Here is a 23634-nt window from a genome sequence, read left to right as displayed (position 1 = left end):
GGTTTTTATTTTATTGATTCAACTTGCCGACTTGTAGGTATTTGCACATGTCGCATCTCGTGTCACCTGAAAGTTTTTCCCGACTATTTCCAGCATCTCTTCTTCATATTCAATATATTGCGTCCAGTTACTAAATTACACATTAAATCTCTCGACGAAATCAATTGAAATAGAATATTAACAGATAAAAGAGAAGTATTTATTGACCTGACATATGCAAAGCACAGGGTAGACAAATATTCTGCAATGACGACGCGACGCGACGTCTCGCGCATACGCGAATATATATATATATATATATATATATATATATATATGCATATCGCATACGCAGCGAAATGAAATTCTCACGGTCATTAAGTTCACGTCTATTATCAGGCCGGTACTTACGTTTATAAGCGTCTAGAGATCACGCAGAAAATGACCTGAATCCTCGATTCTCCGGGCGGATGACCACCGAATAGTTCTACCGGTGCTAGATGCGTCGATGCATTTACATGGAAATCTGATGGCCGATTGCATTCCAAACATTATGCTGTATTATCAAGGGATTCTAACCGCAACCTGTCCTAAGAATCCCCGGTATTTTGCATCGTTGTGCATCTAATATGCGCGCCGCGATTTTGACGAGGAATTAATTCGAGAAAATTCGATATCTGCGCGATTTTTCCCGAAAATTTGTTGCGCCAGACGACCGAGAGAGAATTGTTAAATATTTTCGGCTTTAATAATCCGACGGAAAATCAATGCTCGAACGGAAAGGATGTTGCGAATAGTTGGAGTCTTTCAGGACGTTCGTGACACAAGCACATATATATAGGTTTGGAATTTTCACTAAAAATATTCAGGATGTAATCTCTCGAATAAAATGTATTATATGTATTATAGGTGAGATTTACGAACGAAAACAGAGAAAGTGTGATCTCAAACATTTTACAAGATGCTTTTTTTGAACTAGTTTTTTTGTTTATATGAAAGTGTCCTAAATTTTTAAAAATGAAATTATATTTGTTATCGTATTTTTATAAACTATATAATATTAAAATATGTAAAAGTGATATTAAAACAAAAATTGTAATAGAGAAAGTATAAATAGTGTTTTACAATAATTACGGAAAGTGCACATTTTAATTTTAAAATATCGATTGGCATATATTAATCGGCATGTTTTGATGCAATAATTATGATATTATAATATATAGGTATATATACATGCTAATATTTGAGTTTATATTGGATACATTAATTATTATTTTTAACATTATATTTGTAAATACTTTTTTAGTCTTCTTATTCGAAAAATCAATGAACTATTCTCGAGATAATATCTTTACAATCTTTCGTTGAAATAAAATTACCATAAAAGCTTTAATTTTTATCACATTATATTATATCACATTATATTATAGGATATTGAATTACATGTAAATTAGTATATTATTACATATATTTACACAATATTGAAATCCTATAGAATATTGAAAGCAAAATGGAATTTCATCGGACCAACCTTTTCCCCTATCGATGGGAATTGTTCGGATATTGCGGTATCAGTGCACAAATTTTCGGTTAGCGGTTTAACTCCCGAATGAAACTGTCCGGACACTTCTTTTATATAGACACTTTCATACGATCTGGAATAATGAGCCGTAATTTACTGCATGAGTCCCTCGCGATATCCGCGCGCGGGACATGATTGAACCGTTAATTAGCCTCGAATTAAATGGCTCGATGCGGCCCGCTTGCGATTTTACAATTTTACAAAATGCAATTTCTCGGGCAGTGCACATTCTTCGATACGCGCGCTTCGTTTGTTCGTTCGTTGTGAAAATTGATGCTATTTTTTGCTTCGTTAAATTCTCGGACGGGTACGACAAGGGGGTATAGCGGAGAAAATTAATTATTTATTTCTTCGAGTCTCGCCCGCGAAAAGTAATTAAAGGCACAATTATCTGTTAATATCAAATTAAGCCGCTCAATTTGAAATTGTTGCAGGTTTTTTTCTGTTAATTGTGTATCGTGACGTTTTAAACGATATTCCACGTATATTTATATATAATAAAATGTTACTTTTACCAATAAAACTGTGTTTTAAACAGATGACACAGTTTGATAAATATTGCATTTGGAAAATGTAACTGAATTAATTTGTATCTCGTATATGTATATTTTACAAATTGATTTCGCAAAATGTAAGAATATTTCCAGATATTCAGATAAAATATTTTTCTAGTTAGAATATTTTCGAAATTACTTTCTTATTCTCTGCTGTTTATTCCATTGTAGAATTTTTGTAGCTTTTCGCTCACATGACATAATTATAATCATGAAAATACAGTAGGTATTATATATAATCGCGAGTGTATTTGCAGAATGCAAGAATTTTGAAATAGTTTTTATTTTTATGATGGTTTTATATTTTTCAAATGTTCTCGTAATTTCTCAAGTAACTGCATTATACATGCATGCTAGATTATAGTTGTAAACGTTGCCAAATACATTCTTTGATAATTTACTTTAATTAATACTGGAAAACTTTTTAAAATAGATTTTCTACTTATTCTTGAACATCATTCAGACTTAAATTTTTTGCAAATCTTGACGATGTATTTTACTCGATTTTTAATGTCTTTTATTCATTGGATTGTTTTCTTATAATCTTCTTTTTAATATGTTTGAAAACTAAAAATAATCTATGCGAGAAAAAAATTTTTAATTAATTTTTAATTAATTAAAAATTTTTTTCTTGCATAGATTATTTCTAGTTTATATATTATTTTAGTTATATATTATATATTATTTTAGTTTATAATAAAAATATTTTAATTAATTTTGTCACTACGTAAAAAGTTTTTTTTATTAAAAAATTCTCATTAAAAAAACTTATGTAGATAACGAAAAGCATATGTTTACGTCGCGGCTGTATATATTACTTTTTCTAAGGCGGAATGTGTCGATTGAAAAGAGCATCTTCTCTTTCTTTCCTTCTCTCTCACTCACTCACTTTCTCTTTAGGTATCGAAGTTAATATAATAGAATCGTACGACGCGATATATATCTCACGATATAAACGCGCGCGAACTACGATATAACGAAAGTGTAACGTCCGATGAAAAGTATCCGGAAATAAACTTGTTGCGCGATCGGTAAATAAAATAATAACTAGGCCACGTAACTCGATTAAACCACAATATCGCGATATTAGCTCCGATGTGCACCGTGTCACAATCTGCGAGGTCTGTCGCGCGCGTCAAAAACTCGGGCAAGAAACACGCGCTATACTATTGTGTCACACTCCATGAACGCGCTATAATATCTATTTTTATATATTTATTTTATATATCTATTTTTTTCTTCTCTTCTTCTTTCCGGGTTTTTTTGTCGCTCGAATTTATATTCGCGGTGGAAACAATTGCATCGTCGGATGAAAATATTTTGCTTCGCTTTCTCTCTCTTTTACCTCCTTCGACTTTTGCGGGAATTGAGTGCGAAAAAAACTATTTCAATAACGAGGGAAGAGGGGAAATAACGAATGCGCGAGTTTTTTTTAAGATGTAAAGAGAGAGTGTGTGGAGATGGAAAACAGGGGCGTGATTACGCCGAATGTACGGGATCAGCTATCGGGAGAGAGTTTGAGCGGCAGCGGCGACGGCCATTGCAATTGCATGCGTGTCACCGCTGCAGGTGAGAAAGGAAAATCAGCAGAATAGACCTCGAGAGAGAGAGAGAGAGAGAGAGAGAGGTTGTGCGAATGCGAGCTCACACGTTACATTTGCAAGGGTCGCAATTTTCCGGAATCGCGACCCTATCGCGTGCACTACGTTGGTGCACGAGTGCAAATTCTGGATTAGGAAATAAACGATGTTTCACAGCTGATAAACTTAAGCATCCAGTCTAGCGTTAACTGCTCACCCAACAGTTAATACAATAATTGTTTCGCAAACGGAGATTACTTTAGTCCAATGTTGAAAAGCAGCGCGTTTATATATATTTTGCGAAATCAGGAAATAAATTTCAAATTCTCTGCGAAGTTGTCCTCTTTCGCAAAAAATCCGTATTTATGTTTAGAAATTATTTTTTCTCTCTTTCTCTAGATTAGACAATTTTATTTGCCCTATACGCTATATCGTGTAAAATAATTTCCAGGTCAATCTCTGTTTATGACGTACGCTTAAAGCTCGTCGTCAGTCTTGGATTATCTAGCCACAAGCAATTTACTGTCCCTCTTTAGAACTTACAGTTCTGTTTAATATATATATATATATAGATATAGAAACAACTTTATACGTTTGTGTGTTTAAATACAGATTTTGACATAATTCTCTTATCTCTATATTATATACATTTTGCTAAACATATATTATAATTATACACATATATTATTATATATCTTATTCAAATTATATATGATTATATCTATTATTTTATTATATATTTTTTATGTATAAATACAGATTTTGACATAATTCTCTTATCTCTATATTATATACATTTTGCTAAACATATATTATAATTATACACATATATTATTATATATCTTATTCAAATTATATATGATTATATCTATTATTTTATTATATATTTTTTATGTATAAATACAGATTTTGACATAATTCTCTTATCTCTATATTATATACATTTTGCTAAACATATATTATAATTATACACATATATTATTATATATCTTATTCAAATTATATATGATTATATCTATTATTTTATTATATATTTTTTATGTATATTCACCAATATATCATATTATAAATGCTCTATACAATAATTTCAATTAAATTTTGTCACTTAAAAATATTTCGTAATCTATACAATATTTTCGCGCTAATAAATTTCATTGTGACTATTTTCTTCTTATTCTCATTTAAAATGTGAAAAGTTTGATTTGTTAAGAACATCCTACACACACACACACACACACAAAATCAGCATTTCAATTTTTCTGACGAGGCGAGCGCGTGGAATATGATTTCCGAAGTAAGAAATGAAAATATAGGAGAAAATTTTTTGGAACGCGGCCGATCGTGATTTATCGATGATTTTTCACAGATGTCGTGTCGGTTGTGTGTTCGTAGGTTCGAGGAGGATAAACCCGTGGGCGCGGATGAGGAGTTCGCGGAGAGCAAGTTCGACGATGAGAATTTGAGTCGTGCGGAAAGTGCTTTCAAGGGTGCCCGGGTCTTGGTTCGCGCGCGTTTCGTCAACGACGAGGGTTGCAGAAGACGACGAGTGCTGTAAAAAGGAGGCGGGGCGGAGTGTGTCGCTGACACGAGTTGACGCGACACAAAACGTGACGTGACGTGACACGACGTCGGGGTGTCGAGATGCCTCGAGATGAGATGGCCCCTCTTGGATCCGTCGCCTCGCTCCTCGCGCTTGTGCTCTACGCTTTCAGCAGCTGCCAAGCCAGGATAACCAATCAGGAAATCGGTGAGTGCTAGCTTTAAGTAATCTATGCGTGATAATTAAAGATGTGGCGTCTTTACACACATCTTTTTCTCATCTGTGGAATCTGTGCTTTTGAAAAAGCTCTTTGCTCTTAAGGGGATCTTAATCTAATTTAAGTTTCCTTCCTATTTTATCGACAAATGTGAAGTTAGATAAATTATAAATCGTTTATTATTGGCTATACGGATTGTTTTTTTACCTGAAATTAGAACGCTTCGCTCTTTGTTAATATTAATACTTAAATTTGTACAAGAAAAAGATTTATCAATCTGTATAGTTTCATAGTATAGTATAGGTATCTTGGTTACAGAATTATGAATTCTAAGCATTCATAATTCTGAAACCAAGATATATGAGACTATATACAGTGAAGTGTTCTATCTAATTTCAGGTAAAAAAACAATCCGTATAGCCAATAAATAGATTTATAGCTTATTTAACCTTACATTTTGTCGATGAAACATGACGGAAATCACAGACTTCTCAAGGATGTTTAGGATCGCCTTAAATATCCTATTCAAAATAATCCGCTCAAAGTATCGGGCTCTCATCTTCCGGTTCATGAAATATGTATTAAAAGTGACGCCGGTATACAAATTAACTCGGCTACCTCAATTTAAAAAGAGAAACGCGGGAACGACGTATCTCATTTGGTTGACGGTGTCGTCGCATTCCCTATGGAAACGCCTCGCTCGAAAACTTTCTCGAAGAATCCGACGTAGCGACGTCTAATGCATCTTGACGCGCGTTTTACGAGGAAAATGCGGAAAAACTGCGCAAGCACTGAATGTCGACAAATTCAACCTTTAGGCGGTAATAGTGTTGCCATGCTTCGTGATAAAAAAATGAGATTGACAAATGACAATGACTTTATCTCGCGATTACAGACAAATGCAGTTCGTTTTTTAGAATGACTTTTTTATGTTTGTGAATTTTAGAATCACGGTATTATGTGGGAGTATATTAAGATTTAAAATATAATAAAAAGTATATTGAGTTTTATGATTTATTGACATATAAATCTCTCTCTGGGGATGTTTAAGCTTGGACATACGAGATATCTACTTCAATTTTTCCTCATAAAACGCAATAAACCAAATTATAACCGAAAAATTGAGATATTTTTATATTTTAATCAAATAAAGTTTGATAAAATAATATTAAAATTGCTGAGAATTATTAAATCGATATTTTAAAATAAGTCTGAAAGTATTAGCTTTAAAATGTTTAGATCAATATTGCTTTATATTTTTCAAACATCCACGACGAAATGTTCTTTTTAAATAGCAGCTTCTCTTTAAACGATGCACTGACTCTTTTGTCCCCTAATTAAATGATTACTATTAGAAACAATGCCGCTTTGCCGCCGACGTACTTGGCATTCAAGTAATTTGCGAACTGAGACGCTCCAAACATGAAGTAATACGCGTGCGTGTTAGATGAAGAAACTTTGATGAAATGCGAAAAGACTTCCTGCAGTTTTAGAAACGTATGAATAAATCATTTTAGTCACGACGAGCATCAAAGCTATATATATAGCGTGATAGTACGCCATTCTCCTTTTCGCTTCTTTATGCAAATCAGAATTAGAAATCAATACAAAAAGATCAAAATTTTCTAATTACAATATTCTAATGAAGATATATATATTATAAATGTATAATTCATGTCTAATTTTCGATATTTAATGCCTAATATTTACAAAACTGTCAAAGATCGTGTGTTCCATCCGTGGACCAAAAGATTCTTACGTTGCAAACGTTACCTTTCATATCGGAAAACGAAAGCAGCAAGATGAAATAAGCTTCGAAAGCCAATAATCAACAATTGCTCGTTCATCCGTGAAATCGCGGGACGCTATTAAGGCTTCCCGCGTTTTTCGTTTCATTGGCCCCGCAAACTCGTTTCTGACTCTTGGCGCGATGTCGAGATTTTCACGATAGAGTCTCGAGCCACATTTACCGGACTAGCCCTCGATTCTCAGTACAATGGTTCCTCGAAATTTTAATTAATCTACAATTATCGAAATGTTCGAAATCACACGGCACGTTTCGTTTAATTAATTGCAGCTTTGCGAATCCTCGCTTTCACCATCCACGTTTCTCTTCCTTTCGTTCCGACTAGCCGTAATTACTTCAATTTCGCGCTCAACGTTAAATGAAACACACTTGACATCATTTAGTCGCGTATGGTCCCAAGTACAAATACAACTACTCGATTACACTTTGCTTTCGCCAGAATTATTTTCTTGTTGTTACCGCTTTTGTTGTTGTGAGAACCGCACTACAGAGATCTCTCTCTTTCTCTCTCTTTGATAGTGATTCTCGATAGTGATTCACGGTAAATATTTAAACGCGAAACGAATCTGACTACGGCCGCTAGCCAAAGTTGTCTGCTGACGTTGCGATCACGTTGAGCTTTAAACGCGGAGAGCGTTTGAGAAATTAACTTGCGGCGATTTAAATCGGATCAACTGTTAGAACAGCATCGATCCACCAAATCCGTGATTGCTACAAAAGATTATACCGAATCGGAATAAAATTACATTTCGTAAATTACGTGCGTATAATCTAATGACATTAAAGTCTCTTTTTCGTATATAAGAAAAAAATTCGATGTGTGTGTTCAAGAGTTTATTAAATAAAATTTTCCTATAAATAAAGGAGCGCGCGATCGCATCAATTTATCTATAGTAACTCCAATTTCAACGAAATGATTTATCGGCAGGAAATATACGGGGACTATATGTCTCTCGAGGAGTGACGACGTAATTTTTTACCCCGGTGGAAGGGGAGAGTATGAAGGAGCGCACTCTCGTAGAACGAGAGAGTCCACTGCGCATTTTCTTTTTTCGCATGCAGCGCGTCGTCCCGGCCTTGATGGTCCACGAAATAACGGCGACACGACGATCTCGTTAGAGCCGCGGTGTGTGTAAAATGGGTTAAAAACCCCTCATTTTCACGCCCGAGGGACGAAATTACGCGGTCCGGCATACGCGGTGGCTTTTGTCACTGGGTGATTCAATTGCCACGTTACCAACAAAAGTATACGTCGCTTTGTCCGCGTGTACACAAAGCGACGTTGCTCGACGAAAATTGGAATAATGTCCGACTCGCAAAGAGCTCGGGCGCGTGCCTGGTACTCATCCATGTAAAGAAACTCGGAATTATTACGAAATATGCATACGCATATTTCTTAATAACTCGCCCCTCTTGTCCTCTCCACTCATAAATACGTTTCATTTCGAGCCACGGGGTTGCACGGATGTAAAACCTATTAGAGACGGGAAAAAAGACGATTTAAAGAAAAGCGTTTGCCGGGCACGTTATATAATCTCATTAACTTTTTTTAGATAATTTTTTTTCTGTAATATGAATCTCTCGTGTTTTTGAAGCTTTCGAAAATATGCGAGCGTATATAAAACTCGAGATGAATCGGTTGCGCGAAATGACTTCGGCATATTTAATTGAATGTATATTAAGCTCACATTTATATCTTATTTATCAAGTTTAATCTCGTAAATATTTAAAAAAATGTATACGATGTTATTTAAAATGATTTTTCTTATATAATTTTATATCGAATATACTGACGCTATTTTTGACGTACTGTCAGATAACAGAAATATGAAAATACATTAATATCTTGTCAGTTAACATATGTATACGTTCTTATAAATCAGAGTATTAATTGAAATAGCATTATACAGAACCAATTTATATTATATATAATCCATATTGAGTAGATGAAAATTTAGATACAAATTAACAACAACAACAATAACAAAACTAAATACACTTAATTGTATTCGATATTATGGTATTGACAGTTCATATGACAATTACTAGATAATTGTAAACGAGAGAGACCACGTTAAACTATGTATTACTACATAGTTTGTTTCAAACAACCGTTTTGATTAAGTCAATATTTTCGAGATCAATAATCGAGAACGAAACAACTTTATGATCTTGATTGATCAGTCAATCGATCTTAATCTCAGGTAAAAGTTTCTGTTAATAGTATCGGTGTGCGGAAGTTGGAAAAATTAAATACGAATATTCGTAGTGCTGTATTTTTGATAGAAACTCGGCATATGATTTGAAAAACGGGAGAAAAATTGCGAATGAACGGAACAATTTTTTCCAATATGTATCGGTAATATAAATACCACCGGTCGTTACGTCATATCGACGTTACCCGACGCGATATTGAATTTGTGGTACGGCTATGCCACACGTTTCCGGTGAGTTAAATAACGGAGAGAACTGTTGTCTATGTGTTTCGAGTATTTTTATTAGTTGTGTGGTACATTTTCTGTGGATTTATGGAGTGTCACGTCATTTATCAAACACGATCGTGATCAAATAGAGATATGACATAATGTTAGAGTTCGATGAAAGCATATTTAATTAGATATACGTAAATCGAACATATGTAATCGGATATATATTCTTATATGTATATAGATATAGTGTCATGAAAAGTTAATCTCAGATACCGTTTACATAACTTATATCGCGTGTCAGAATGTCGAAGACAGGCGAGTCACCGTGCTCTAAATACACTTACAATATCGATTGCTGAATATGCGATCACTTTAACTGAATCTTGCTATGCATCGAATCGCGCGCATTAAATAAGTTTATCAATCTTGTTGACAGTTCCCTCTGTGATGGAGAATTATTTCATTGGTCGTTACACGTCGAATATCAATTTCTTTGAATATTTAATATTCATATTTTATTTTAAAAGACCGTATTTTTGAGATCTTTTTCTAACAATATCTCGCTTTTTGCTCGGCGAAAAAAAGAGAATTAATTTTTTTCAACATTAAAAGTCACATTTTGTTAAAATAGCTACAATATGTATGATAAAAATAACGCAGAAGCAAATAAATTCAACTATACGTAGAACATTTTATATTTTTCTAGAATCCATAAAATAAAATTTATAAAACTTTAAAAGCTCAGTTTTTATTTAAAATGAAATGTATTCAAAGATAGGTACAACGAAACTCGAGATAATATACTTTTCAGTATTACAATATTTTAGCAACAAGAATCGAGATTATAAAGTTCTGGAATCCTGCAACATTTTATATATTATCGTGCCTCCATTGCGTTGCCAAATAGTCATGTGAAATAAATTATACGCGAGCAATGTACCCAGAAAATTACAGACATGAAATGAGATCTCGCTGGCGTAGCAGATTTAATTAATTCTTACATTAGTAGGTCAGCTCTTGCGGAAGTAAATACGTGTCGCGTTTTATGCGGAAAAAACTCATGGTTGTTTGAATGCGACTTTACTTGTTTGGCAACCGCGCGTTTTGGCATTATACACTATGCGTATCGTATTTTCCATTAATATGCGCGAATTTTTTTCTTCTAGCGTCGAGAAAAATAAGTACTTTGACATGAATTGCCGTGGGGAGTTCTTTATACATAAATAGTTAATTTAAATTTATTAATTATTGATTAAGATATTTTACAAACTGTTTGAAATATTATTCGTACAATTGAAATTCTGTTTATATAAAATTGCGATAAACGGTCGGAATTGTTTCTCTTGAAGTTTTTATGAGCTTCGAATATATACTACACATAAACCAAAGTAAGAGAAACGTTGTTTTATACATATACTTGTTTGCAGATTTAGTGGATAAAACAGTATTTCGAAGCTTACCGAGATGTTTCGGATAAAAGTTTTACGACATTAAAACCGCTTCGTGTGTGTATATATACATATACACATACATACATATATATATATATATATATATATATATATATATATATGATTACGCGTAATCATATATATATATACGCGAGATACTTTTAATGTTATTTAAAAATTTTTTTTGAAACACCTTTTCACATATCGTATGGTTTCGACGATATTCGATCACAGAGAATCAGATACTCCACGTTATAAAATATGAAAAAAATGTCTCTTATTTCGAACTGCTTCATGACATATCAGAATCAAAAACGAGACCGGTTTTCGTATATACGAGTGAAGGGAATACCGGATATCGAATAGCAAGGTACACGACATATGTATAAAAGAGGACGATTATACGCGAATTTCGCTCATCCAGGACTTGATCTGCACGACATAGCATATAAGTAAAGTCGCGATGCTACGCGGTTCGTTGGTTCGTGCGATGAGGCCGCCGGAAACGATGAAAAGTCGCGGGAAAATCGAAGTGCAACGTGGGGATGCCAACACGTCGGTGAAAAGAAAGGAGTAGAAAAGTTGGGGGATAGGAAAAGAGAGGAACATTGGCGCGACACGGCTAACGTTTGTTTACGCGCGAAAGCTTTTGCGACAGAACGAGCTTTTTTTGCTGTTCGTTAGATATAGCGAGCGTAAGTGCCCGGTGCGGCGTTAAATTTCAAGGAGAAAGAGAGAGAGAGAGGAATTAGTGCGGATTATCTGTTCCAGGCGTGTGTTACTCTCTGACCGAGGGCTCTTTGTTTGTGTAGCTACCTTTTTTTTATCGCACGTCAATCCGTATAAACTGTATTTTCGCGATAGTTTTATGAATTTGTGCAGAATGTTCCGGGGGATGTAAAAAGCATGTTCTCTTCCTGAATTCCATATATTCTATGACTGATGCTAAAGTCGATTTTATTGAAATATCGGAAAAGATCATTGTTTATGACGATATAGTTATAATATACTTATCAAGTTTTATTTTTATTTTTGTAATTAATATTTAAATTCTATTTGAAATATGTACTGTATATAGTAAGGCAAATGCGAAATTTTTTGTTGATGGAGAGATTTACAACGCTTGGAACGTATGCATCAAGCTCATAAAAGATGTGATATCGATAAAAAAAAGGAGATAAGTCGCAGGACGAAGTTGAGACGCAAACGAGCAGCTGCATCGCGTTTAATATCGCAGATTGTACGTCACAAAAGTTAAACGACCGGTTACGGTTGTAGTTTATATATACGAGGCGTGGTTTTTATATATCTCGTAAACTCCATACAGGCATTTCCCTTGACTGTTTGCCAAGTGATGACCGATAGAAAGACCATTTTTCTCCGATCGATTCGACCGGCACGTTACAGTGCTTCGAATCGTCTGCGATGCTTAATTTATCGTAAAATGGGAGATTCGTGTGTATCATACTTACATCGTATACTAAAAATTGCAGGTGCAAAAAGAGTGATCGAGGTATTTCGATATTTTACTCGCGAAGCAGAGCGCGATATAACGTTAGAAACTTTTTTTATTTTTGAACTAGACAACGAAATTGACTTATTTGTCGGAATGCTGCATATATAATGGAAAATTTAAATTTAGATGCGCTATATAGTAATCCCAGTTTCATAGTAATCCTAAAGCACACCGCATAAATTAATTTGATCGCATTATATAGTTTATTAATGGTGTCGCGTAGCGACTAATTATGGTATTTCGATCTTCGTAATATCTCGCGATAAATCTCGCGTGCGACTATAAATTCTCCGATTTGTCCAACTGACGCATCAATGAGTAATCATTGAGCAGGTTAATGAGTTTCCCATGCAGCGATTGTCTAATGAAATGAAATGATAATAATGCGATGCAGCTTTACGCGATATCTGTGCACGCGCGTCGCGTACATTTTTATATTACTTTTACATGTTAAAATTAGTAGAGTATAAAATGATATTTTTTTTTGCAAGAGAAAGGGAAAGAGTAAAACAAATGAAATATTATTTCTAATGTTTCACGCAACAATGGCGAGAAAATTCACAATGCAGGTGCAACTAGAAATAATTGTACAATTCAGACGTATATAATCATTTTAATTCGAAAACGTTCGAAAGAGCGTTTCAAAATTTTTGAAATTACCACACGAGCGGAAACTTTTGAAAAGTGTCGGCTTTTATTCGGGCAAAGGAAAGGAAAGGAAATTCGCGAGGAATTTTTTGTACCGCGTCGTTATACGCCCGTTCCGCAAAATATATAAAACCGAAAGTAACGTTTGGAATGCAAATAAAATTATTTTTAATTACCGCGTCGAGATCAATTATTTCGCGCGTTGCAGTTCTACCGCGAAACGGGCATATCATCGTTTAAAGCCCCGCTGCCGTCGTCACGATCGATTATAAAGATTTCAATTCGCGGCGCGCGCGCGTTCCACGCGGGCTCTCAATTACAATTAGCCGGCATTTGTAATAACAATGCCGGCCGCGGCATTATCGAATTCCTCTCGCGGCGGTATGCTGAGCCGCGCGATCAAAAGTATTTTTTCCCTTTTCGACAACAGCACTTCCGGCTATTGCGGGAGAGGAAATTATTTCGCGTCGCGCGACACACATCTATAACGACGTTTTTCTCTCTCTCTCTTTCTTTCTCTTTTTCTCGTGTAATAGAATCTTCATTCAACGTCTCGCAACTTTTTCAGAAATGTAAATTTTCCACTTAAGCATATACATATATAATCTGAGCTCGCGTGCGAGATTACTTAACATTTTATAAAGGAACGTATAAACTCTCGGCTCATCTATTTTTCAGAAAGATACATAGTATATAATACAATCATGTAATCAAAATTATTTAATCATATTAATTGAATAATTCTACATATTATATATATGATTTTAATTATCTTCAAGTTTTATAGAGAGAGAGCAACAAGGTTCCAATATTTTAAAAAATGTATAAAATTCCATGTATGTGTATTATATATATTAAAAATTCTAAGTATTATATCATGCCATGTTTTTCGTTCAATATTGAACTTTTATATTATGAATATGTATTAAGGAAACAGTATTCACCGTATGAATAAATTTCATTATTCGAACCCAAAATTCTGCATCAAATGTACACATGTTGCAGATTCTTTATAAAAATCAATATTCAATTAGTAATATAATTAGCATTCTTATATGTTAATTAAAAGAATATAAATTAATTTTGTTTACCGATTATATTTAACAATTAACGAAAGAATCGAATGTCTATTTTGGTGTAATCAGTGTTGGGTAGTATCTAGATACATTTTGTGTATCTGAGTCTGTATCTGACAATAAGATATATTCGAATTGAAGTCTATGTCTGTATCTAGATACAAAGCATGGTATCTGAATTGTTTTTTTGGATACATTTGCAGATACATTTTCACATATTTTTTTGAATAGTCTAATTCTTTAAATTTTTAAAAGATCAAAGCTGCAAGTTATCAACATATCGTCATCGGTTGAGCGATTATTAAGCATTGGTCAAATTTTAGTATCATGGCGAAATAATGCGAGTGACGATATCTTTCAAGCATTTTTCACGTGTTAAAACTAACGAATAAAATCCTAATATAAACAAAAATATTAATAAAGATAAAAGAATTATTCAGTACATTTTGTGCATATTATCATTATTATATAATATAATTTAAAAGTATCTGATATGTACCTGAGATACCTACTGTTATATATATATAGTATCTGAATATCTGTAATCTATATACATTTTAATTTGTGTATCTGCATCTAGATATATTTTTTTATACGTATCTGTATCGAGATACATTTTAAATGTATCTTACCCATCATTGGATGTAACGAATATAGGTATGTCCGTTTGAAGATTTTTTCTTTGGACAAATACATTATAGAAGTATCGTTAAACATTACTCTACCACGTCCATATAAAAGAGCCTCAAAGTAGCGTCACATAAAAGAAAGTCTTGTCAAGTGATTGCAGGTGCATCCGCGTTCTACTTCCTTTGATCCTTCGTATCTCCTTGTGACAGCCACTATGGCATCCGTTTCGCGGTCTCCAGAAATCCGATCGATCTTAAAGACACCAGAATGCTCTTCCTCCCTCTCTCTCTCTCTCTCTCTCTCTCTTTCTTTCTATTGCAATTAGCAAGAGCTTGCAGCAACAATACCGCGCCTTTATTGGATTCCTCTTGGTGCAATAATTCGAGCTCGTAAAGATTTTAAGCATCGTCGCCTATATAACGAACATTGTACAAAGAAAATGTGGCTAATCGAACGTGATTAAAAATTACGGTACGGAATTTCTTTCTTCTATTTTGTTTTTTTTTTCTTTTTCTTTCTTTTTGTTCTCCTTCAATACAAAGCGCGAAGCGACACATCGCGTCGGATTGCAAGCGGCTTTTCCGCGCATTTCCGGGGATAAAATTCGAAGAGGAGTTACCTCCGCTTCTTTATTAGAGGGAGATTAGTTTCGGAATGCGATGCGAAACGGGTAAGCACGCGAGTCAGAGAAATGGAATTGGGATTTATCCAGTATTACCGCGGGTATTATATTTTATGTTCGCAGTAATGTTCACGGCGTTACGCGCGAAATTGATTTTCATTAATGGCACAAATGCCAACGTCAAAGCTCGACGCATCATGCCGCAAAATGATACGAGATGAATTTGTTAATGATTGACAATTAAAACCTCTTGCCTCATTAACTGTTAATGACAGATACTAATGACTTGAATATATAGTTGATTTTTCTATAGCGAAAATTTAGTGCGGAAATGAGTTGTAAGGATTAATATGATTATAACAAATGAAGATTCATATAATTAACATATTTTTAAGTGTTTAATAATGATTAGTAGCATATTTTATGGCCTCATTGATCATAGTTATTAATCATAAATATCTTTTCGATCATGTAACAAAACCATAACGAATAATTTTGAACCCGAGCATTCCGGAATCTAGACAATGTCGTTTAGTGCAATTTATGGTCCCTTTCTTCGAGTTCGACCTCTACATTAACCCTCGGACGCCGGACATACTTGCCATAGTTCGCAAATGGCAGAAACGGGTCAGATACGATCCAATATGTCCGACATGTTATCATTTAGGCTTTATAATTGAATTTCGTGGTCGTCTTATCGAATAGAATGTTTTTGCTATAACAAAAAGAGTATCATGAAAATAAAGTAAAAGAAATACTTGTTTTCTTTCAATTATTTACTGAATAATAATTAACAATGCAATTTTTTCTTGATAATAAAAATATTATTAAGAGAAAAACACAATATTGTTTTATTAAAATTGTCCGCTGAAAATATCCCAACTTTAACGGAGATGAGCATCTTTTGAAACAAAACAAAAAACAAAAAAATACACACAAAGTATATTTAAAATTATCTATTGAAATATTTTTCAATGAATTATTTGTAATGAAATTATTTTATTTGTCTGTTTGTTGATATTATATTCTCGTGCAGAGAATTGGATATCTATTCTTGTTATGTTTTTACTTTGTTTGAAAACTATTTTCTTTCCCAAGAAAAATTATTTTGCAATTATAACTTTTAATGGTCTCTGTTATTTAATATTTTTTATACGTATAATGTGGCATAATGTATATTGATATCTTATTATTTTGATTTTATGTATTTTGTATACAAAATACGGACTTGGGAAGGATAGATCTAATTATCAGCTATAAGCCGAAGAAAAATTCCGTTGGAGAGGCGCGTCACGATATTTCACTAAGAATTCTTTGCTCTCAAAAAATATTACTTCGCCTTAAGCCCAACCTCGCAATTAGCCATGGTTCCCCACAACAATGGAGTGCATTTATTGGATTCCTTTCGGGCGTAATCATTTGGTCTCAAAAAGATTTCAAGCGCGGTTTCCTTCCTGCGAACGTTTTTCACAGAATCGAACGAGTGGTTGCAAAACGGAATGGACGAGGATATAGTAGATAGGATTTATTGTTCGATTCAATACTGGGAAGATTTAAATTAACCAATTAAACATACAGGGGCACGGTAGAGAAAAAAAGCAGTATTCCAATATCGAAACTGTAAAAAGTTAAATAAATGTTATCCGTAAAAATCATATTATTCTACCGACTAGAAATTGTTCACTTGATGAATTATACAAAATTTAAAACGAAAGGAGAAACAAAAAGTCAAAAAAAAAAAAAAAAAAAAAAATGTTCTTCCAAAACGCACCGTTTTGCCTTCTCTCCGTCGTCTTTACTCTTTCTCGTATAAGAACATATTTCCGAATCTACGCTGAAACCGAATCTTCACGAGCGTCTAATTTGGTCGAGGCCCCGGCATTTTCCGCTCTGTATAAGGATTTTCTTCCGACGCGCCCGCGATGCCGGCATCGCGCTGGATTATTGTGCGGACGGAACGAGTATTGCACTGCAAATGACAATTTGTTAGAGTTCTCCGGGGCTTCCGTTTTCCTCGTTCTTCCATCCCTCGCGCGTCGTCTCCTTTCTCTTTCTACCCGTCCTCGGAGCTTCAGGCGTGCGCGAGCGACCACCACCACCACCAGCATCCTACGCCACAACCCTCCACCCTCCAGGGCACGCTGGAAATATTTCAGGAACAGCACTCGGCTCTTGGCACCGTACGTTTCGCGAAAAGAGGAAAATCGCGGGATGCTGCGACCGCCGCGCCGGTACTGGAATTGCATTCTTTTGTCTCATTTCTGTATGTAGAATCGCGCTTTGTGAAAAGCTCGCGGATGGTTGAGTCGTAAGTCGAAAACGAAGAGGAATGACGAAGAGGCGGTGAGGCATTAACACAGGATGGGCCAATATGATAAGGGCGTATTTTAAGGTTCGATGAGCATCGCTCTTCCTTCGTTTGCCTTGTACCACCACCCGTATATACCACATTCTATCCTTGCTCTATATTTCTGTCTTTCTCTCTCTTTCTGTCTCAATATCGCTGGGTGCAATTGATCGTGAGCCATTTTATATATTGGAGCGGTAAAAATGTCGCGTTTCCCTTTCTTTCTCTCTCTCTCTCTCTCGCGCCGAAAGAGCCGCCGCGACTTGATTCGGCCGGAGGAAAGCGATTTTTCGTGTCGGGAATGTGGGGTTACAACTTATTACAAGTCGGTCTGACATACAGCCCGCTTACAACTCGCGATCTGGCGAGGCGAGGTTGCTGCGAGTATCCGCTCGGTGACTTCGTTCCTTTACAATTTCTTAAAGTAGCGAGTTCTATTTTCGTATATCTCATATTATAATGGACAACAAGCTAGTGTACATTACATCGCTTCTGTATTCCTTTCTTAGAATTATTGAGTGTAATATTTTCTCCCAAAAAAGATATTTGTAGATGCAATAACTTCGATAGATGTTTGAAATGCGAAATTTTACAAATCGAATCTTTGCACACACGGACAAAGCGCGTAATAATTGTTATACATTTCTGACGAGCAACCATACGCAATCAAATTTGCTAAAAAATAATATATATGTAATTTTATTCCAATTAAGTCTCGCATCGGAACAGAATGTTGCTCTATTTCATTGTTCGTACTTTGGTATTTTTACAACCGGTATATATGCTTTTCAGCTCCGATATCCTTATTTATTATTTCTGCTTTAACCCGATTGCCAAAGTCTGTGATTAATGTTTGGCGCCACTAACAACAAATAAATTCTTTCGCGAATAAATTCTGTTCTCGCTCCCTCGGCTTTATCCGCCCCGACTTCATTCGTTACGCGTGAAATCGAGCATAAGGATTCTTAATGTACTACCTTGACCAGCCGTTTCGTTTGCCGGATTAACCGAAGGTAATACTCCTAGACAGCCGCCGGGATAGAATCGTACATTCTCGAACTTTAGCTTCCTTTCGTTCTTACGAGATCAATGAATTGCGAAATAAGACGAAGCAAGAATTGCAGAAAGAAAATCTTATCGTCTTTCTACGTACATTATTATTTTCACTGCGCTGTTAATATGCGAGGAAAAAATGTATCGAATGCTTTTATTCGATGTTATACGATACATTATTGTGCACGTTATTACGAAAATTATGCTTCGTAAACAAGCTAAAGCTTGTTATTCATAGATATTTTTATAATAATAAAAATATCGAGAATTCTGAAATTTTTCGACATATGTTTATTATACACATATATCAATCATTTTATATACAATATTTGAGTTGGAGAAAACAAGAAAAAAAAAAGAATCACCGCGTTTTTTTTTCTCTGTAGAGTGTAAAGATATTTATATAATATATATTTAACAATCGCTTTTATCTTTACGGCGGGAAACTGGCGTATCCGAGAATTCGCTGCCATTACTTATCTAAAGGGTGTAGCATCGTTTCAGCCGAAAATCAAGTTTTACTAGTAAATTAGGAGCTGCAGCGTATCGTGTCTAGCGCATTAATAAGCGCGCGAGAGGATGTACATACGCGCACATGTATGTGTGTGTGAGTTCGCGTTCGCGTAACCATGCGAGAGCATATCCGGTGCAGGATGTGGTACACATAGAGTAGAGGCACGATAGTACACGAGTATATCTTAGAGAGAAGGGAGTCGCCAAGCTTCCCTCTCTTTCTCTTTCTCTCTATATCTATATATATGTATATCTCTCTCTCTCTCTCTCTGTGCATACGAGCGAGCTGACCCCTTGTTGCAAACCGCGATCCTGTTGGTTTCACCCTTCGACCTAAGCGCGCGCTAAGGTGTAATAATCTGAAAGGCCTTTCGCGGTACGTTACCCTCGCAGATAGGGACGCGAATCGGCGAACCCCAAGAATTTTATTCCGCCCTCACCCTTTGATTGCGCCATTTTCTACGAAGATTAATATCCTCGTGAGTCTCCGGGTTCATAAATGTCGCGCTTGATCGCGATCCTGGATGAGATAACGACTTTCGGGATAAAATGGCGGTCTCCGAGTTATGTTAGAAAATGGTTCTTTTAAAGGAGAACTGATTATAACAAAATTTACAATCGTAAATATAAGAAATATTGATAAGGAAAAATTGTAAATAAAAGTTCATATTTTTTAAATTTCTTTAAATTCATTTTTTTTTTTTTTTTTTTTTTTTTTTTTTTAAGTCATTGATTCGGCATATCTCTACTATATCTATTTTAATTATTTCATCATAGATGAAAGTACTATTTCTTTGAAAGAGCACAATTAAGGCAGCATAATTTCTGAGACACTATACGCGCTTATAGATTGATAAATAGATAGATTGATAGATATAGAAATATAGAGAGATTGGACAAAAGAGAGACAGAGAGAGTGCGAGTTACCTTCGGTTCACGGATATATTATAACTTCACTAACTGGCGACGGAGCACAAAACGGTAGATCGATTCGTTGGCTGAAATTTGAATGCGCCCTGTGTATGCTTGTTGCTGGCCCTTTGTGCGGTTTGCAACGGTATAACTTCGCTGCGCAAATAATTATTACATATCCGTTGCTGTGCACCGGACAACATATGCAGAAATAAAATTGTGACGACACTATATATTCTACAATATTCTCGCTACTGGCACAGTTTAATGATACCGCTCGCGCTCGTGTATTGTGTCCATTTAATTCTTTTAATTCTCTTCAAAAACGCACTTTTTTTATTTGTTAACCGAATCGAAACGTTAAAATTGGAACAACTAGCGCGTTTAGCGATATTCTACAAATTATAAATGTTGAAATATTCGATAAGTGAAATAAATAGAAAAGAGATGAAGAGAGATGTAAAAGAATTTAGTCGCCCACATGAAAAAATGCAAATGCTTATATGCATTTTTAATGCATCTCTTCATTTTTTTGCTATTCAATATTGACAATGAATTTTTATTTAATGCTTTCAATGTGGATATGCAAAAATATTTATAGTTTAACGCTACGCAGCTGTTTATAAAGTGCTTATATCTGCATGTATACATGCTGTTCGGCGAGTCGAGATATTACTTGTAGATTAAATTTTATTGTAAATGACAGTTTTTTGCTATTATCGACAACAATCCATCCATTGAAGTCGTAGTGCGACTAAAAAAAATTTATCAAACAAATAAATGGCCTCACATTCGGATTTGGCGATGAAAGCCATTTAAATGTCATTCGGTATTAAAAACATATTATAGGTTTTCCTACTTTTTACCTTTTCTCTTTTTATTTATTCATTGCCTGAATGCCATTATCAAAGTTCCTTTGATGTACATGTGTCGTTGATATTGTTTCCATATGCGCGAAATAACGGATTATTCGTATTCCGATGTCTATTTCAGAGTGAAGTTTTGATAGATCGGTTATAGCTTTTACTATAAGAATTTATTAAATGTTATTTCACTCTGCTAAAGGAATTAATAAAAACACTTTGCGAGTTCATTTTAGTTTTAATTCCACTATATACGTATATTTAAAGCTGCGAGCAGAAACAGATATGTAACTGGTTCTTGCAATGCAAAGTTGCAGCGATACATTCATTACATTGTTTTCACTGAATATGATGTTTAAACGGCCGACAACATACATTATTCACTAAATACTAGATGGTGCAGAATTAATTTGTAATCGTGAACTCTCTTGTTTGTCTCTCGCGCAAGGTTTCAATCAATATTAGTTGTTTGCAAGATCGGCAAGATTGCATCAACATCAGAATAGATCAGAATGTCCAGTTTAATAGAAATTTTGACTTGATATTATATTTGAAATGTCATAATCCTATATTATCGGAAATTAACAAATATGATTTTGTATTTTTTTTTTTTATTAGAAGAAAATTGGAGAGGGAGAGAGATAACCTTTTAATGATTTAATATTAAATAATTAAGTGTTGCGATATCGTCTATTTTTAGCAGCGATCTTTCAATCTCACACTATTATTAAGCAAATAATGCGATGATCACACGGGCGAATTGTTATTCGCGGACGAATAAACGCGCACGTTATCGAAAATAATATTCCTCGGTCGATGTGAAAAAATGTAATAGCGGTCGAGCCACTACCATTACCGGAATCGAACGCAACAGTATCCTGGATTTAATTTGAGCGAGCACGAACTTTCGAGCCGAGCAACGCAGATCTTTCTCCCGCGAAATTGAAAAGTCAGCCGACCAATGCAATTCGGAACTTGGGCGGCAGAATTCTACGGCTCTCTAATTATGGCGGTCGTTAGTCTCGGAGAATCCGACGTTGATTTCGACATTTCCAACTTTTGTCGCGGCACTTTTTCGCATATCTGAGCCGATCTCCCGGCCGCCTCTCAATCTTCCTCGTCGCGTTCTCATCTCCGACTATACCTAGATTCTTCGCGATGCTCGTCGTGCCGGCACGTATGAACCGTATTTTCCATTTCCCGCGTTTAGGATTTTCCCGCGGGGCTTTGCGGAGAGATTAATTCTTAAACGCGCTCTTAAACGACCTTTTAACGTATATATATATAGCGATGTCTTTTTATCGGTCGCTAACGATCGAAGCATTTAATGAAAGTCAACTGCATAATATTGTGTCGATGTATACATATTTAATGCTTACGATAAAATGTTTGCAATATAATTTTTGTTTTTTAATTGAATCCTTGGCGAAGGATAAGTTTTTTTAATTATTGTTTTTTTTGTGCGCAATAATTTTACGAACATTACATATTATGATTTAATTGGTTCGATATAACAGAAAATCTATTAAAATACAAGGCAAAACTAAAATATAAAAATTAAGAAGTATTATATATATTATCGAATATATTACTTCACTTTTTTGCGCACATACATATCATTAATCTCTAAATAATTTAAAATATAATTTTATTGACAAAAATATGAAAAATGCTCGACGAAAAGAGAGAAAAATATAAAAGTTGGAAAATAAAATAATTGAGCTGCAATTTGCAATTAAAACATCCGGTCATAATTAAACAAAATTGTTGAAAATGTTATTTTAAATGAATGTTTGTACAAAAAATAAAAGAAAAGAAAATGGCGCGCTCTATCTTTAATTAATTAAACCACGTGATCGTGGTCACGGGACAAAATTCTGCAATTTTTTTATCGTAGATGACTCTTCGATGTGAAAGATAATTTAGCACGTTTCATCCTCACATTCGCGATAAATTCTCATTTAATTTCAATACAATAGGCGGAAGTAATTTTCAGCGATAGAGGAGAGAACGCGACGAACTCGCGCGCGAATAATATTTTTCGGCGGTAAACGCGCTGTCGTGGCAGCGGGCCGGGAAAATTGGAATTCGACGTTTCCCGGTATACGGCAAGTTTCGTGAACGAGTTCAATACACTTTCGCGATAGTTTATACTGTGTGTGCACCGCCACCGCTGCCGCCTAGCTGCGCTCGCGAGACACCGCCCGTTGTGCATCCAGCGCGGGATGCATCGCGGGATGCGCGCTCGTAAAGGTATGCGCGCGCGAGTAAGTCGAAAACTTCGGCCTGAAGATTTCCAAGGGGAGGCCTCAGGC

General features: G+C 35.0%; 1 protein-coding gene across 1 annotated transcript in view; it reads left to right on the top strand.

Moving 5' to 3' along the window:
* Positions 1-23634, top strand: part of LOC114945936 (protein turtle homolog B) — a 242142-nt gene that overhangs the window by 4303 nt on the left and 214205 nt on the right. The window contains 1 exon segment of the mRNA XM_085481491.1: positions 5088-5442. Coding sequence (XP_085337617.1) covers positions 5337-5442 — 106 coding nt within the window. The 5' untranslated portion in view covers positions 5088-5336.

Source organism: Nylanderia fulva, unplaced genomic scaffold (assembly GCF_048542155.1).
Source record: "Nylanderia fulva isolate GAGA-0341 unplaced genomic scaffold, ASM4854215v1 Scaffold18, whole genome shotgun sequence".
In the NCBI taxonomy this organism is placed as follows: Eukaryota; Metazoa; Arthropoda; class Insecta; order Hymenoptera; family Formicidae; genus Nylanderia; species Nylanderia fulva.
This window is presented reverse-complemented; position numbering and strand designations above follow the sequence as displayed.